At 44.4% G+C, this 16,349-nt stretch overlaps 1 protein-coding gene across 3 annotated transcripts in view; it reads right to left on the bottom strand.

Annotated features, from left to right (window-relative positions):
* The window catches only part of LOC126536524 (glutaryl-CoA dehydrogenase, mitochondrial), a 96,903-nt gene extending 81,981 nt beyond the window's left edge, over window positions 1–14,922 (bottom strand). The window contains exons 1-2 of one of the 3 annotated variants that reach the window (XM_055072754.2): window positions 14,733–14,922; window positions 8,648–8,671 (exon numbers count right to left, since the gene is read on the bottom strand). In XM_055072754.2, coding sequence (XP_054928729.1) covers window positions 8,648–8,671; window positions 14,733–14,787 — 79 coding nt within the window. In that variant the 5' untranslated portion in view covers window positions 14,788–14,922. Of the gene's footprint in view, window positions 1–884; window positions 907–8,647; window positions 8,672–14,732 lie in introns of those variants that run through there. The other 2 variants (XM_050183530.3, XM_055072747.2) reach the window with 2 other exon arrangements.
* Window positions 14,923–16,349: the final 1,427 nt, after the last annotated feature.

Here is a 16,349-nt window from a genome sequence, read left to right as displayed (position 1 = left end):
ACTGTAATACAGTTCACCTCGCATTTTTTTAATTGCCCCCCCCCCCCCCTTCGAGCGCTTGTAAGGGAATTGTGAAAAAAAAAAAAAAAGCAGCCTCAATTTCCTATAATATGTTGTTTCCACTATAATGCTTTGCTGCACATTTTTGTAACAAACAAAGATTCTGCTTGCAAGACTTTTCCATTCTTCACTGTGCTTGTGGCATTTATTGTGCCTTGCAGTAATTTTCATGTTTCACTGCTCTAGGTTGCAGATGCTAGGCAGAGGCCCACTAGTATCACATAGCCTTACGAAGCCAAAGCCAAGATGCTGGGCTGTGCCTCTCAAACATAGCAAATGTGTACAAAACAGCATGTTTCAACAGAACATCCCAAAGTTGTTAGCACTAAAGCCAGTTAAACACACGGCATCATCTACTCAGCCATGCAATCTTCACAACAGTATCACCAAAAGATGGACCTCCATTCAACATTTTCATAATAACCAAAGCCAACATTTTTTTCCAAGAACATGCTACTAAATACTAATCAATGCTGCTTCCAAATTTAAATCCCTTTTGAGCACACAGGAAAATTTTAGTCACATTTTTGTCCTGTTAACTGTCCCCTATGGAAAAGAAAAAGTATTTGTTGTACAATCTCTAAATATGATGATAGTGCAGATCTCCCTTAGTTTCCATGGTATATAACATCTTTATGCATAGCCTGTTTACAATAACTTGCAGTGCAGTTTTAGTCCAGATACGAGGAATCTGCAGTTTTTTTTTTTTTTAGGATAAGTTTAAGTAATATGCCCTTACACAAGACATTTTTCATTTTTCTTTAACAAGTATAGGAAATGCCTACAACTGCTTGGTGAAAACTATAGTGGCACTAGAAATTTACCAGCCATTTAGAAGATATGCTGTCAATGTAAGCCACAGAGGAGTTGTCAACCAAATGTGCGGTAATGACAAGCCTGCAGAGAGGTGCAACATGGGCTAGTTGGTAGGGCACATCACAGCTCAAAAAGACAGGACACGTCAAGTGCTACATATGCATCCTCTTACTATCCTCTTACCAATTCTGTTTGTGGGAACGTATTCTATGTCCTTGCCTTGCCCAGTTTGCTAATAGGCACATCATATTGGCAAGCCTAAATGGATGGTTGGCAACACTGCTGCAAACTAGTCTTTGAGGGTAAGCTTTTAAGTTGTAATCATGCCACAAGTGCTTTGGCATTTATTTCCATGAACACTTGTACTGGACAAGATGCCAGTCCACATAATGACGTCAAAACAGTAGGCATGCAAAGCAGACAGCCATCATGGTTTAAATGCCAGCTACCTTCGACTTCTGTTAATTCAATGTTGACTTAACAACTAAATGCTCGTAAGTGCAGTTCCAAAATGGGACAAAAAAAAGACACAGAAGCACAGTACAAGCGCTAACTTACAACTAAATTTTATTGTGAAGATTTCACCTAGTTAAATACACAGCAGACCAGGATCGTGCAAGCTCTCTGTCCATCAAGCCAACCAATGTGTCATATCAAGAAGCATATACCGTATTTATTCGAATCTGCGCCGATAGTTTTTTTCAAATAATCATATTCCAAACTCTAGGGTCGGCTTGGAATCGAAGATTTTAAAAAAACGCACCAGCTTTTCATTGAAACTGCTAAATATGGTGCATAGCTAGCGCCATCTAGAAAAGTCAGTATCGCAGCAACTACTAGCTGTGCCAGTAGCCAACCGTGCACAAGCGAGGTTGCCATTTTGACCTGCATTGTGTCGGCCATATGAGTGTGCTGTGTGGTGTTATCGCGATGGCACCAAGCAGGAGATGCCACTACAGTGCCGCTTTCAAGCGAAAAGTTGTGATAGTCGCAGAGGCATCGTTGAACCTTCAAGCCGGGCGGGGCTTCAACGTCGACGAGAAAAACGTCCGTCGCTGGAGGGGACAACGACAGCAGCCTCTTGCGTGCGCCGCAACGAGGATGGCATTAGCGGACCAAAGAAAGGCCGTCACCACGAAGTGGAGACAGTTTTGACCGACTTTGTTCAGACACAGAGAGCAGCTACCTTTCCAGTGACAACAGAAGTGCTCCAAGCGAAAGCTAGGGAACTTTCGAGGGAGTGAGGCCTAACACCAAAGGATTTCAAAGCCAGCCGGGGCTGCCTTCGGAAATTCATGAAGCGCTTCGGCTTCAGCCTCCGACGTCGCACTTCAATCACCCAGAAGCTGAAAAGCAATTGAAAAGCAAGAAAAGCTGATAGCTTTTCAGCACTACGTGCTGCGATAGAGAGAAGCAGCAGGCTACAACCTTGGGCAAATCAGCAACGCCAACCAGACAGCTGTGTATTTTGATATGCCAGTGGCGTACACCGTGAATGAAAAGGGTGCCAAGGAGGTGAAGGTGCGCTCTGCGGGCTACGAGAAGCAGTGCGCAACTCTGATGCTGTGCCGCACAGCTGATGGACATAAACTCCCTCCTTATATGATATTTAAAAGGAAGTCACTGCCTGTTCGAGAAACTTTCCCAAGAAATGTCATTGTGCAGGCAAATGAGAACGGGTGGATGACGGTTGCGATGGTGGAAGAGTGAATTAAGATTGTGTGGCGACGGCGTCCAGGAGCCCTTTTGACAAAGAACTCGCTCCTTGTCGTCGACTCTTACCGTGAGCACTTGACTGACAACGTGAAGGCTGCGCTTGCCCAAGCGAGCAAGGACCTGGCTGTCATACCGGGTGGCATGACAGGCCAGTTGCAGCCACTTGATGTCTGCATCAACAAACCTTTCGTGGATCGTCTGCGGAAATATTACACAGACTGGTTGACTGACATGCTAACGGCAACGGGCAGCATCAAACATGCATCGCTATCGCAGCTGGCGGGCTAGGTAGCTGCAGCGTGGGACGACATGCCAGGTACTTTGATCGTGCGCGCCTTTAAAAAGTGCATCATATCTAATGCATTTGACGGCACCGAAGATAGTGCACTGGTTGAAGGTGACAGTGACAAAGAACACAGTGACGAGTCTAGCAGTGACGACGACACTGAATGAGCTCTGCACATTCAGATTCAATAAATGCTGTTTGCATTTTATGAACGCTGTCCTCGCTTTTTTTGTTCGGCCTACATTCGAGGTAATATATTTTTTTTTGTTGGCTTCGGACTTTAGGGGGTCGGCCTAGATTCTAGTAAATATGGTACATTACAGCATCATTTCTAAAAACTGCTTTTCTTTGCTATGCAAAACAACCAGCACATCAACCACACAGGCGTTTTCTTTCTAATATGATATGCCTCCATGATTTCTCTGGCCAAAGCATTGCCACTCCTGCCTAGAACTCGAATACCGGAAAGAATTAGCTCACAGGAACAGGACCTACAATGCATGCACAAATGAAAAGAAGCTTTGTTAGCTACAGATCGCTCATGTTCCCGAACCCGATCACTGATAAATCGGTCAGTTTGTCCGATATATACCTTTCCACACTTAAACGAAATCTCGTGCACAACGCCAGTGGTGCATGTGATGTATGGGATGGTATGCTTCTTCCCACAGGCAGGTTTCCTCAAAGGTCCCAAAATGCATGGGCACAACCCAGCAAGTTTGCATGGTGCAAAAAACACAATAGGCCCATCGTAACTGTTTGCCACATTCTTCAGGTTGTGTGCGACCCTATGAACGTAGGACACCACTTGCGGCTTTTTGTTCATATAACCTGCCGAGGTATTTTCCGGCCCTTCAGATTCTGAAGGAGGGTCTCGGACAAAGCTGTCAAAATTGAGCGAGGGAAGCCAGTAGCCTGTAGGTGCTCAATCTGGCAATTGAAGCTATCCTGAGCCAAGTAGGCACAAGACTTCGCCAGCACGGACTCAAGAAATTGTGCGAACACATGCAGTCTTGCTGCCTGCGATATTGTCTAGAAGGAAATGGCGAGATGGCATACCAGAATTCTACAGGGATTTCTGTTTACAATTTTTTAGTTCTACTGGAGTGTTACCAATGCTTAACGTTTGCTTCTTTTGACAACGATTTGCACATCCAGCGAAAGGTGTCCAACCAACTAGCTCCGAGCAAGCTGCTAGGCAAGCTTGCCCTGAATGCACGGTACCTTGAACTGATAGCACATCAACTTGAATCCTTGGTGGCAGCAAATCCATCTCCATGTCATTCAGAATTGTTGTTAGCGGCTGATGGTCTATTTCAACGACGAATAGGAGGCCTCGAAAAAATTTGTCAAGGCGCTGTACAGCCCACGTGACCGCTAAGGCCTCCTGTTCTGTCTGGCTGTATCTTTGCTCCATTTTCATGAACGAGTGTGAAGCTAAGGCCACAGCGCAGTCTTTCGCCCCTTGGCTGATCCTGCATCAGGACCGCCCCGAGCCCAAAAAAACTTGCATCAGCAAAGACCACCATTGGGCAAGTTGGGTGACAGCGGGCCATGCAGGTTTCCGAAGAAAGCATGCCTTTTACTTCTTCGAACACTGCTTGCTGAGGTGGGCCCCACAGCCAGGCTGTCCACTTGCTCAGAAGTTCTTGAATCGGGGTCAATGTGGCAGGAATTTTGCAACATGATTTACCATTCCCATGAATCTTCAAACACCTCCGACATCCACAGGTGGTTCCATCTTCTTAACAGCTTCAATTTTAGCTGGATCAGGCGAGATGCCATCTGTAGAGACCACAATGCCCAGGAATTCGCTGCTTGACACACCGAACTTGCACTTTTTCTTATTTAGCATAAGCGCTGCCCGGCGTAACTGATTCAACACCTCGCCTAGTCTTCTGTCGTGCTCTTCTCGATTGCAGCCAAACACCAGACTATCATCAATCATGTTAACCACGCCTTGCTGGTCCTCCAAAATGAGGGACATACGGCGCTGAAAGTGCTCTGGTGCAGACGTAATGCAGCAAGGTAGGTGTCAAAAGCAGTACCTGCCGAAAGCTGTTATGAACGTGGTAAGTTCATGGCTGCATTTCCACCAGCCTGACCTGGTGAAAACTAGATCCTGCTTTGAAAAGACGTCCCCGCTCCGAGGTGACCCAGAACTTGTTCAACCATCGGTAGGACTTGTCGCTTCGTCGGGACGTACTTGCTCAATTTGGTCAAGTCCACGTATATGCGGTAGCTACCAGAGTCCTTCCGCACCACTACCAGGCCAGCACACTATCCTGTCGGCTTGGTGATCCACCTAATTATGCCCTGTGTTTCCAACTTGTCGAACTCGCATTTTACAACAGGGCACCACAGGATGGGTATCCTTCCTGGTGTGCTTGTAGTGCACTACTATGTGCCACAATTGTCCGGTCACAAAAGACGACGAGGTCATGCCCAGCACACTGACAAGCAGTGGTATCGGCAGAATCAGGCTTCCACCTGATTGAGTGGGCTCAGTTAAAAGATATAATTTGTGGACACCAGGCACCAGCGTCTGTCTGGTTTTTCTTAACTCACATGCTTAAGGAAAATGGAACAGCCCCTGGCTCTATGCGGATCTCATACGGTTCCTCCAGCATGCCGAGTCCTTTGAACAGCTCTTGAGCGAGGCCTTTGGTAGTGGACTTCTCATCCGGAGTCATGCGCTCTACAAATTTGACGACTTGCATTGCTTGAATGGCTGGAAAACTCAGCAGAGGCACTGTTTGCGAACACACCACATACATTTTCTGCTCAGCTGTTCACCCCTTCCATCTCAAGGTAGCCCTGAAGGTACCCAAAACCACCAGCGGCTGCCCTCTGGGGCCCGTTAGCTCAGCTTCTTGAGGATCAAGACAAGCAGGAATTCCAAAGAATGTGCTTGGTGCGACAGAAACTTCCGTGCCACTATCGACCTTGAACATGAGCAGTGTCCCATTGACTTCCACATCAACGTACTTGGCCCAGGTTTGGCAGGTTGGTCGAGCCAACTTCATTCAGCCCTATAGCTGACATTGAAGAACGGCACACAGCCGCGAAGTGGCCCTTTTTTTTTTTGGTACTTATTGCAGAGAGCACATTGTGCTGGGCATTCCTTTCATGGGTGGGTCACTCTTCTACAATAATGACACCCATCAACTGAGGCTGGAGTCGACGAAGCTTTGGTTGCTGCGGGAGGTGCATGTCCTCGCTTTTGTAGCAACCACGCAGATGGACAACAGCGCCGCACTCCCACCAGGGGAGTCGTGCACAATACGCTCCTTCTCAGTGCCTTGCTGTTGGCGCACCTGTACCAAAGCTTCTTTGAGACTGAACTTTGAGCACCCGCAAAGCTTTTCTGTGAGCCTGCTGTCGAGCAAGCCGACGTCGAAAGGGGTCTTTTCTCAACTTCTTTTGAAGGGTAGTTGCACCATCGGGCTATGCCCAAAAGTAAGGTATAGAAAGCGCCTGCCAACTCACCAGGTGCCTGTACCGCTAGTGAAACCTAGCACTCTCATACATCTCATTTGCCAGATGAATGAAGTAAGAGTTAAATTTGCCAGTGACTTGCTTGAAATCTGCCATTTGCTCCTCCAAGACCTGCAGCGAGCTGAGGACTCCCCTTGCATGCGGATCCATGGTGTACAGCAGTGTGCGAATGCACAGTTCTTCATCAGCAGCATACAGGCCCGAAACATACAGGTAGTCTTCGAACTGGACAAGCCAGGGCCCTGGGTTGCTGAAGTCAAAGGGTGGTGGAGCCTTGAGGTTCACTGCTGCGAAAACGGGAGCCAGTGAAATTGCTGGTGCACCTGGCAAAGAATCATCGATCTTCTTATCATCATTGTCCATGTTCTGTTCAGATTACTGCTTCGACTGTGCCGGCGACTGTTATTTGCGATACGTTGCTGCTGAGACACCACTTTTAACGCTGCGAAAGAAGCCGAAGGACGACCACTTCTGACCCCATGTAGTGAACGAAGCAGCACTGCATGTCACATACTCGAAGACGGGAATGTCTGCTCACTTTATTGCTGCATATTTTATATAGGCCAACAGAACAACAGAGTGGATAAATGATAAGTAGCGTTTAGTGACGTTAGTAGGGTTAGAAGTCCCCTCTACACTACACAGAGCAGCTGTGGGAAAGGGCAGTTTGATGAGTTGACAGCTGTGCCAGCGCCAGAGTGTAAGTCATTAGCAAGCATTCCAGCTGCATAGGCACGCGCTAAGGCCATGCGCAACCAATCAGAGCCGTTTCGCTTCTACCGGAGAGGGAAAGATTTTGTGTGCACTGCCGCCGGCTTCATTTCCGTTCAGTTCATTCTCGGAAAACGGATGGGAGGCCCACGCGTTGTGAATTCCTCCAAGGAACAGGCAGCGTTCGACGAGCGGCGGCGACAACTCGCCCATGAAAGAGTTCGCTGTCAGCGCACCGATCCAGCTGTTAGAGCCGTGTTGAGCCCAGGCAATCTGACAGCAACGAGAGGAAGATCCCGAGCTGAGGGAGCGGGAAGCCGAAGCCAACCGTTACCTGTGGATTACTTAACCGTGACGAAGGTCAGGTGCACGCAGGACAAGCTTCACTTACCACTATCTTCTGGTATGGGAAGGGCTGGCGACGTTTTTTTTTTTTTTCGATTTCGTAGATTGGCACTGGGAAAGCATACGCAACAGGAATGTATCAGTGAGGTTGTACTGTATATGAACAGAAAAAGAAATTGTAGAGGTTGTGACAGTATAAGTCATGCGTTAGGCTTACACTGGTACGTGGTGCCACCTGCGACTTTGTGCATCTATATATACTCATGCCCAATAAAGGGGGTGTGATCTTTTCGTTGAGCCAAGAAGCGCCTCCATGTCACTCGGTCCCTGCGTGCCCGTACTCTCGTGGCACAACCCACGCGACAGAAATGTTGCACCAAATAAAACAAAACTTTCCTTGGCAGCTAAGCCACAATTCAAGATGCAGGAGAGTCTACTTGGAAAGCATGCACACCCAGTTAAGTATTTTGTTTAATCCCTAGATATCGCAATTTCTTGTTTGAAAGCAATAATGATGCGATGCTTGCACATTCTTCTGTTGCAAACAGAATTTTTCTATGTATACTGGTAAGCTCAGACTATTTCAGGTTGACAAACATTCACTGCTTCATGATGAAGCTTACTCTGTTGTTCCCACATTGCTGCATATTAGTCCTCAAACTTACTCCCTGATATGTGTCCACATGTGCAGCCAGCAGTTTCTACCATAAAAAGCCACAGCAGCTGCTATAGATAAATACAAGATCTGCCTTGACTGTTCTGATCTCCATGACCAAGGTGCGAAACGGACGCGTCACGCAACTTTTTTTCAGGCTGACGATGCACTCTGCATGCCACTGCAACGCACTGCCAGAAGAACCGGTTCTGCACAGCTTGTTGGCCAGCATGCCTTTTGCCATCATGCAATGATGAAGCCCCGAGGAACAGCGACAGCACAACTCTGCTGCTCTATTTTAGTTCTTTTTGCTGCTAAGATTGACTGAATGGACACAACAAGCTTAATATGATTTTGTGCGGGTACAGCTCGAATGACAGAAAAGAGCATCTCTTGCAAAAGAGTCACTACCAGGCATGTTGCACTTTATAAGAAGGTGATGCAGGGCCCCTGTCAAACACAACTACTGCTGTTACAAAGAATGAAGCTCAGCACTTTAAGAAAGCCTTCATGAGAGCAAAGGAGGCTGGTCCAAATGCGTGTGCTGCAGCACCACTCACGTTTCGCTGAGGAGGCAGCCCGACCTGATGAAGTGAAGGTTAAGTATGAAGGCTAAGGACAGAAAGGCCAGATGAAGCACAGAATATTTTCACTCATTCACATAACTGTACCGGAAGCCTAAAGGCCACCCCCGACTACATTCTTCAGTCTTATAAGACAACAGCAGTGCCACCAACTCTTCTGTTACCATGCCTATACAGATCGATCAATTTGAATGAGTTTTTCTAAGTGTTGCTAAACACTTTCGTTGCAATTCTACTAAAAACATCATGCACCATCTGAAATGACAACATAACTTTAACTATTTGTCACATTTGACAATTTCTAGCAGACTGGGGAGTCTGGAAAAATAAAGCTTCGACTGGAGCTATCATCAATGCCAGCCTCCAGTGCTCCTAGCACTTGTTCAATCAAAAGCCGAAAAATGTGAGCCTTGGTCTACTTGGCAACATAATTTTTACAAGACTGTAGAAGTGAAGAGAAAGATGCTTCTATCAGGTTGCCAATTTTCCAATCCGACGTATAGTCTGTTTTAACAATGCCACAATAGCAGATCCTCACGAGTGTGTGTTATCTTGATAATTGTGTTCAACCAATATCAAGTGTAACTTTGTTTTCCCTACCATAGGTTGCTTTTATCCATTAATCAGCTCTTCAATAGCATATGTAAAAATTATTACAAGCAATCTTTTCCGATGTGTGAGGTGCTCACTCACATAAGAGCAAGCAATCGATTTCGAACCAACTTTTGACCGAATCTTGACTAGCTGTCTAATCTATTACGTCTTGAACGCTGCCTGTGCAGGTGCCCTTATTCATTACTGTACAATACTGTGCAACATTTCACACTGCTGTACAGCACGGTACAAGAACTGAACAAAGCACATGGAAGCTCCAGAATCAATTGAATGCACACTAGACTACCTTGCTTGCACAGAAAAGCTGATCAATCGCAAAAATCAAGCAGGTATGAGGAGGTTTCTGCATGCTCCCTGACCTGACAACCATTGCATTGCAAGCCTAAAGAATGCATTGAAAAACAAACCAGGTTCCAGCTACAATTAGTAAAAGGAAATGTTCCTCGTGCAATAGGAACATACCTGTTTTCACATTTCCAAAGCTACTGCTTCACTACATTGCATGGGCATCGCTATAGCTAGATTGACGCCAACAAATCTTAATAATTTTTTTTTTTATCTGACTTACAAAAGTTGGGAACTAGTAACCAGGTGCATATTTTGTAGATTTCAGGTTTTTTTTTTTTACTCTCAGTACTTATAGCAAAAATAGCAAATTATTACTTTCATTTGTTTTGTTCAGGATCATCTTTGAAGTTTCACATAAGAATTTTCAAAAATTTGTCTGAGCTATTATTACTGCTGTACATCTATTCAAAACATTGATCAGGCTACAATTGTTGTGGATACTATGTCTTCAAATAAAATGTTGAAACATAAAAGCACCAAAAACAAATACATTTCTAGCGGTCACAGAAGAGTTATACCCCAATCAGACAGGCAAATTCAGTGACACTTGGAACGAGTGCACCTCGCCTTGAGTGCCACTCGAAAGGCTGTCCGATGATTCGATCCAGTGACACTTGCTGTGAGGTGCACTTGCCAGCAAGTGTGTTCAACAAGCTCACTTTGCTATGCTAAGCTGTGTAGCCTCAACAGCAGTGCTTCAAGAATATATAAATAAATGCTCACAGCAGAGTCAGCACTAACTTAACAGCACATTTTTGTGTTTTCAGATGTTATGAGCATCTTTACGACATTGGTGAAGCCAGAATAAGCTTGAAATGCTCATTTCCAGCAGATTCGGCCATTTTGACTCTTTGGATATGTTCAGTGTTTGCAATGGCTTAAAGAAAATAGATTTGTCTATGAGATTATGACATTTTTATTCCAAAACTTCCTATAAGGAAGAAATTCTTTTTGTAATAAAAGAGTAACCGTATTTAAAACTCAAAATGTTAAGAACTGTATCAAGCTCAAAAATTCTAAATCGTCATTGTCATCAATCCCGAATGACGCTTCGTTTTGCCGTCTAGCACCACGTTTCTGAAATGACACTCGGCGAGGCGAAGTGCACTCGCTCGAGAGTGTTTGCCCGCCTGGCTTGGGCATCGAGAAGGGTCTTCATTCAGGACGACTGCAACAAACATATAAGAATGGACCCATCACCCATAGCATGGGTGCTGCATGCAAATGGGCTCGGTAGAATGTCAACCATGGCCCACACTCGTTCAGTCCATTTGCCTTCTGACTGTGCGCTGGCTTGCCTGCCACCTTGTGTAGCCCAAGAAAACTTTGTGTTCGCAAGTTAACAACCAGTGCATTACACAAACAGATCTGCCTTCATCCAGCCTCTGCCCAAATGCTTGTAATCCTTGACAAGTGCACCGCTGCCTTAAAAAATGTGGTCTTAAGGTTACTCTTCTGTGAGCATGCATTTATACATTCTCGAAGCATCACTATCAAGGCTGCACACTACAATGCACAGCTGCGTTGTTCCCCTGGGCATTACCTTTTCAACATTTGCATCACCATTAAAGGCAGCAGCATTGCTTTCCAGTGGGCTTGGCAGCATGCCGATAAATCCTCACACTTATTCAATCATTATTTGTGAAAGTAAGAAGTTGCTGTAACTTCTTTACCTGCCCTACTATATACCTGGTGCGAGCCCATATTTTTGCATTGCTACGATTTCCAGACCTGCCCTAATGAGGGCAGGCCCAGATTAACCCACAAAGACTGCACAAAGGAGCTATTTGACACAATAGAAACATGTGGAGCATTCTAAATTCCCATGAATGTCCCCATGATAAGCGTTTCTTAATTTGAGATTTCACACATTACACCAGCATCTTGTTAATTTTTTTAGCAGATTAAGGCTCTGTCGTCTCACTATCCAGCATTTCTTGGTTTCTAAGAGCTGTGTACAAGCACAGATGGGTGAAAATGTAGTCAACCATGACGCCATGTTGTGCCTGCTGATCTACGGGGTGTTTTTTCTTAGCTGCACCAAATTTTTAAAAATTGGTGTAATAGCAACTGGTGTTCCAGTTACTTTTATAGTTCAATAAATGATACAGTGTTTTTCTTTTTAAATCAACTGGAATGCCAATGCATTTCATCGGACACTGAAAATTAATATATCAAAACTGGTGCAGTCATGAGAATTCTTTCCAAGTGAATATGCCTTGCAATCTCACTGGATATAATTCGTAGATTGAAAAGTGGCCGTAATGTTAATAATTGAAAAATTAACATTTATGCTAATTATTTAATTATTTTCACTTCTCAAGAAGTAATGGTCGCCTGATCGAGTAATTTAGATCAAGGTTTAGAATTGTGCTATGTGACACAGGCAATATTTAAAAATTTGGTGCAGCTATAGAAATAGAACACTCTGTATATGATTCCAAGCTCCAGATAGAAAGAACTTTGAAAAAGCTTTTTTTTGTGTATGTGTGGTCTGTTCACAAAATGAATGCTAGTTGTTTTACTTGGGGAACACATGGCACCTTAATTGTTGGAACATTTGTGAAACTCCAGTTAATGCACCTTTGTGACTTATAGTGGCTGGCTTTGCAAATTCCATGGACTATCCTTACCAAGCAAAGATATCGTGTAGAGCACTTGCGACCTCCACCTTGTCCTGCCATTCTCTCAACCTATGAACCAACTGTGCCATCTATTTTATGTTTTTCCTTTTTTTTTTCAGAAATCTGATTGGCTAGCAGGAAAAGCATGGCAGTCTTCCTCTGATTTTAGCAGTTCTTTCGAATTTATTCACATCATGATTTCATGCTCTGTACAGCAAGTCTGTTAATCTGTTGCCAAAGCCTCACAGGGACAAGACAATGAAGGCAGACAAGATGTTATTTTTTTTTCTTTATTGTATTATAGCACACGTCCTCACAACTTTTGCCCTTTAGATAATTTTTGACAATTTACAGAGTCCACTCATGGCATTGAGCTGGCCACTACACATCCTTACAAGCCAACCTCAAGCAACTCTTGACATTAACCGCCTAACTGCCAATGACAAGATAACCGGTGAATTTTTGGCAATTTCTGCACATGTGTGTGTGTTCAGTTTCTTCCAATTTTTACAAGAAAATTGTACAGAATGACTTTTGCTAATTCTTTCTTTTTCACTTCTAATATATATATATTTTCTTCCAGAATTGGTGTCACGGCAGTTAAGGGATGAAAGCTGGTGGTATGAGCTAGCCAGTGCTTGAGTGCAGTGGATATACCAAGCTGTTGATTATGCTTTCATAATGCATGCCACCTTCCTGTGCCAGTAAATGTGAATTTGTATTATGTTACTGTTATTTTATATTGTAGGTCTGTGAAAATGCTTGAGGGAAAAAAATATGCAATGAAGATAACTAAAATGAACCATTAATGGTAAATTATTTTCTAATGGCATGGTTGCCCTAGAAACAAAAAGGCAAACCTATTTTTCAAAACATATATATGCTCAAAGCATACCATTTCACCACACCTTGATTCTGGGCAAGAATGACCTTGTTGACCATAGTGATGTTTTTAGAGAGCACGAGATGCTTACACAAAATTTAAAATCGATGTGGCTATCTCAACCTATTCATAAACTTTTAGTAAAGGAACCTTTTTCTGTCTTTATTGTATCTTTTATCATGTCTGGCACATTATGATGCACTCTGTTGCATCAAGTACGTGGCTTAAGAACTAAGGTGAAACACTCATGCTGCAGTAATTGATCAGCACTAAAACTGTGCTTAATCTTTAAGTGAATTGGGACTACTAACAGCTATGACCTCGTACCCTATTTCTTTCCTCAAGCGTTTTAACAGGCCTACAGTATCAAAGAAAAATAACAAAACAAATTGACGTTTATTGGAAGGTGACATGCATTATGAAAGCATAATCAACTGCTTGAGACCCCGAAAATGCTGTTGCCAGCCAGCTGAACAAGTGACTCTGATGCTTGATGACATTTGCCTCTGTTTGAAGACAAGTTGGCCACAATAAGGCAGTCTACGGCCCCATTGCGTTCCTTCTTTCTCTAGAAGGAAGGAACACTGCCAAGAGCATAATACTTGTTTTTCAAGGCGCTGTCAAGTCTACCACAACCATGGTTGAGTAATCCAAGACATGGCAATATCCTAAAGATATCCGAAGCCGTGTTAAGAAGCTGCAGTACAACAAAAATAGTGACCATGAACCATGGAAAAGAATATTTTGAACCCAAAGCAGACTTCTGAATGCCATTTGATCTGAAATGTATTATTCCCATCATCCTGTTGTAACTAAACTGTTCGCTGAAACTGAATGAATACTACTGACTACCTAAATTTTCAAGAAAGGTCAAACCCTTGATCACTATTCCTAAAGTACAGCAGCTTCGCATCTCTGGCTCCCTGGGTTCACGAGTCTGCACCAAGAAGGTTAAAGAAAAACTGCTGGAGTGGAAACGATACCCCGAAGGTGAAGTCGCACAGGAGGGGCACGATAAAACTATAAATAAACAATAAATGGTGAAGAAGCGCTTTTCGCACACTTCTCATGAGTTAATCTCCTCGGCTAATCGTGGCTTATTTTACCCGACATATACTTATCTACATGCATGTATCTCTGTATTGCTTGGCTTAATGCGAAATATGAATATGCTGGCATATTGTGTTGGGAAGAATGTCATCAATATTAAGAATAATTTATTATTTTCGTTGGGAGCAACCAGCTTTTATTTTCTAATTAGCCACGCATTATAATAACAGTCAAAGCACTTAACCTGTAACCGGAGATCACCAGACAAGGTTATTCAAGATGAAAGAGGGGCAAGCATTGGCTTCTCCTTTCCTTGCAAGAAGCTACGGGTTTTTCTATAACCTCCTTGGTCCGCAGAAATTTCCCATCTCACTTCCGAAGGCCCACACGAAAGTGACTCCCTTACCTCCTCACTGCTTATCAAGCTTATAATAAACGTACAATTTCATCAGAGCCAGACGCGCGCAAGTACGCGCGATCGATGTGAGCTGACCATCAGGTCATTTGGAAAAGTTTTAGAAGGGGCACAATACAAGGATACAAGACGGCCTCGCGGCCGCGACACGCGGCAGAGTGCGTGCCACCGAGCGCAGCATGGTCGTCGCCCTTCGCTGCCCTTCGTGGTCCTCCTGCAACAGGTGAGTAGCACGCGCGTGTACAGCGCGCCCTGCGATGTTGCCCGGCAGTCGTTATCAAAAAAAAAAAGCACTATCAGGGGGGCGCCTGGCGGCGCAACCACACTAGAGAAGGCAAACTGTACCTTCCGCAGTGGTTCGAAAATAAGCAGCGGCAGCGCATGGAACTTACTTAGGTGGACGCCAGATGACGCTGCTCAATCCAAAAGCCATAGAGTTTCTAAATAAATACCCTAGAGGGAAATGTGGCGCTAGTGTCTACGAGGGTTCTCATGAGCGTTGCCTCAACCTACATGGGAATGATGGGAAGTACAGGCTTCGGATTGACTTCGGTCTTTAGACTAGTGGTGTTTGCTTCTGGCGCAGTAAACAAAGCTATACTCATATATTATCGCGTAAAATCTAATTCTATTTCTGCAGTATGTTATATAATGTACAACACGCTACATAAACTTCGTATGGCTTTGAGATGGAAGCATGGTTTACTATGGTTTGTCACCAGGACACACCAGGGTATACTTGTGTGATTCTGTTCCCAACTTAACGCCAAAAAATAATTCTTTATTCATTTTTGCAACAGCAAAACAACCGTGCATGTACTTATATAAAAATACTCATCAAGTATTTCTGGAAATAGAAATGTTGTATTGTGACAAAGCGTTGCGCGCTTGAGCGGAATGCTACAGGTGTTGTCTGCTACGACGCCTGCTCGCTGCAAACGCGAGACTTTTCTCGCAGACGACAGGCACTTGCGAACTCTCTCACTCTTTCGAAAGGTTGCGTCGGCTGTCACGATTGCTGAACGTCTTCAAGTACTTTTAAGCACATCTGCTGCAGTGCTAGCTAGGACGCTAGTGGCCTCCTACGAGTATGCTTCATCATATTTTATATTGGCGTGTCGCTTCCGAAACATTACATCGTGGCTTTGCGGGTACCCATTGTGCGACACTAGACTACAGCTAGGAAGCAGCTATCTTTCCTACCACAAGTACGTTTGTGTTCTCAAAGTCCTAAAACACGCATTTCAATGAGCACATAAACGAGCACATAATGAAGCCCTCAATAAAATTTGATTGTCAAGCCACTAGAAGTACAACTGTATATGTCTTGTATAAGTAGTGCCTTCTTTGTCCTATTCTGAAGTTTCATAAAGCACGTAACGCTACAGTGCCAACCTAACACACTTAACAAACCAAGGTCCAAACGCTCAAAAAGTGTTCTTTCAACGTTTACGATGCCGCCGCTTTCTCGTCACGGCTTCGACGCCACACCGCGACACAAGCATCGTCCCAGTCGCTGGCCCAGCGCGCTATCGCCACTCCGAGCAACATAACAAAGGCAGATAGCTTTGCGTTGCACTGTCCCACTGCAGGTTATAGCAACTGAGCTTGGAGCGAAACCAAAACTGCCAAAAAATACTTGTAGACTAGTTCGCCAGTCAATAGAATGCCAATCCGAAGCCTGTACTTCCCATCATTCCCATGATGGTTGAACGATCGCAGCGCCAGATTTGCCTCTAGGTA

This window comes from Dermacentor andersoni, chromosome 3 (assembly GCF_023375885.2).
Source record: "Dermacentor andersoni chromosome 3, qqDerAnde1_hic_scaffold, whole genome shotgun sequence".
Classification (NCBI taxonomy): Eukaryota; Metazoa; Arthropoda; class Arachnida; order Ixodida; family Ixodidae; genus Dermacentor; species Dermacentor andersoni.
The sequence above is the reverse complement of the archived record's forward strand: the minus strand, read 5'-3'. Positions and strand labels throughout refer to the sequence as shown.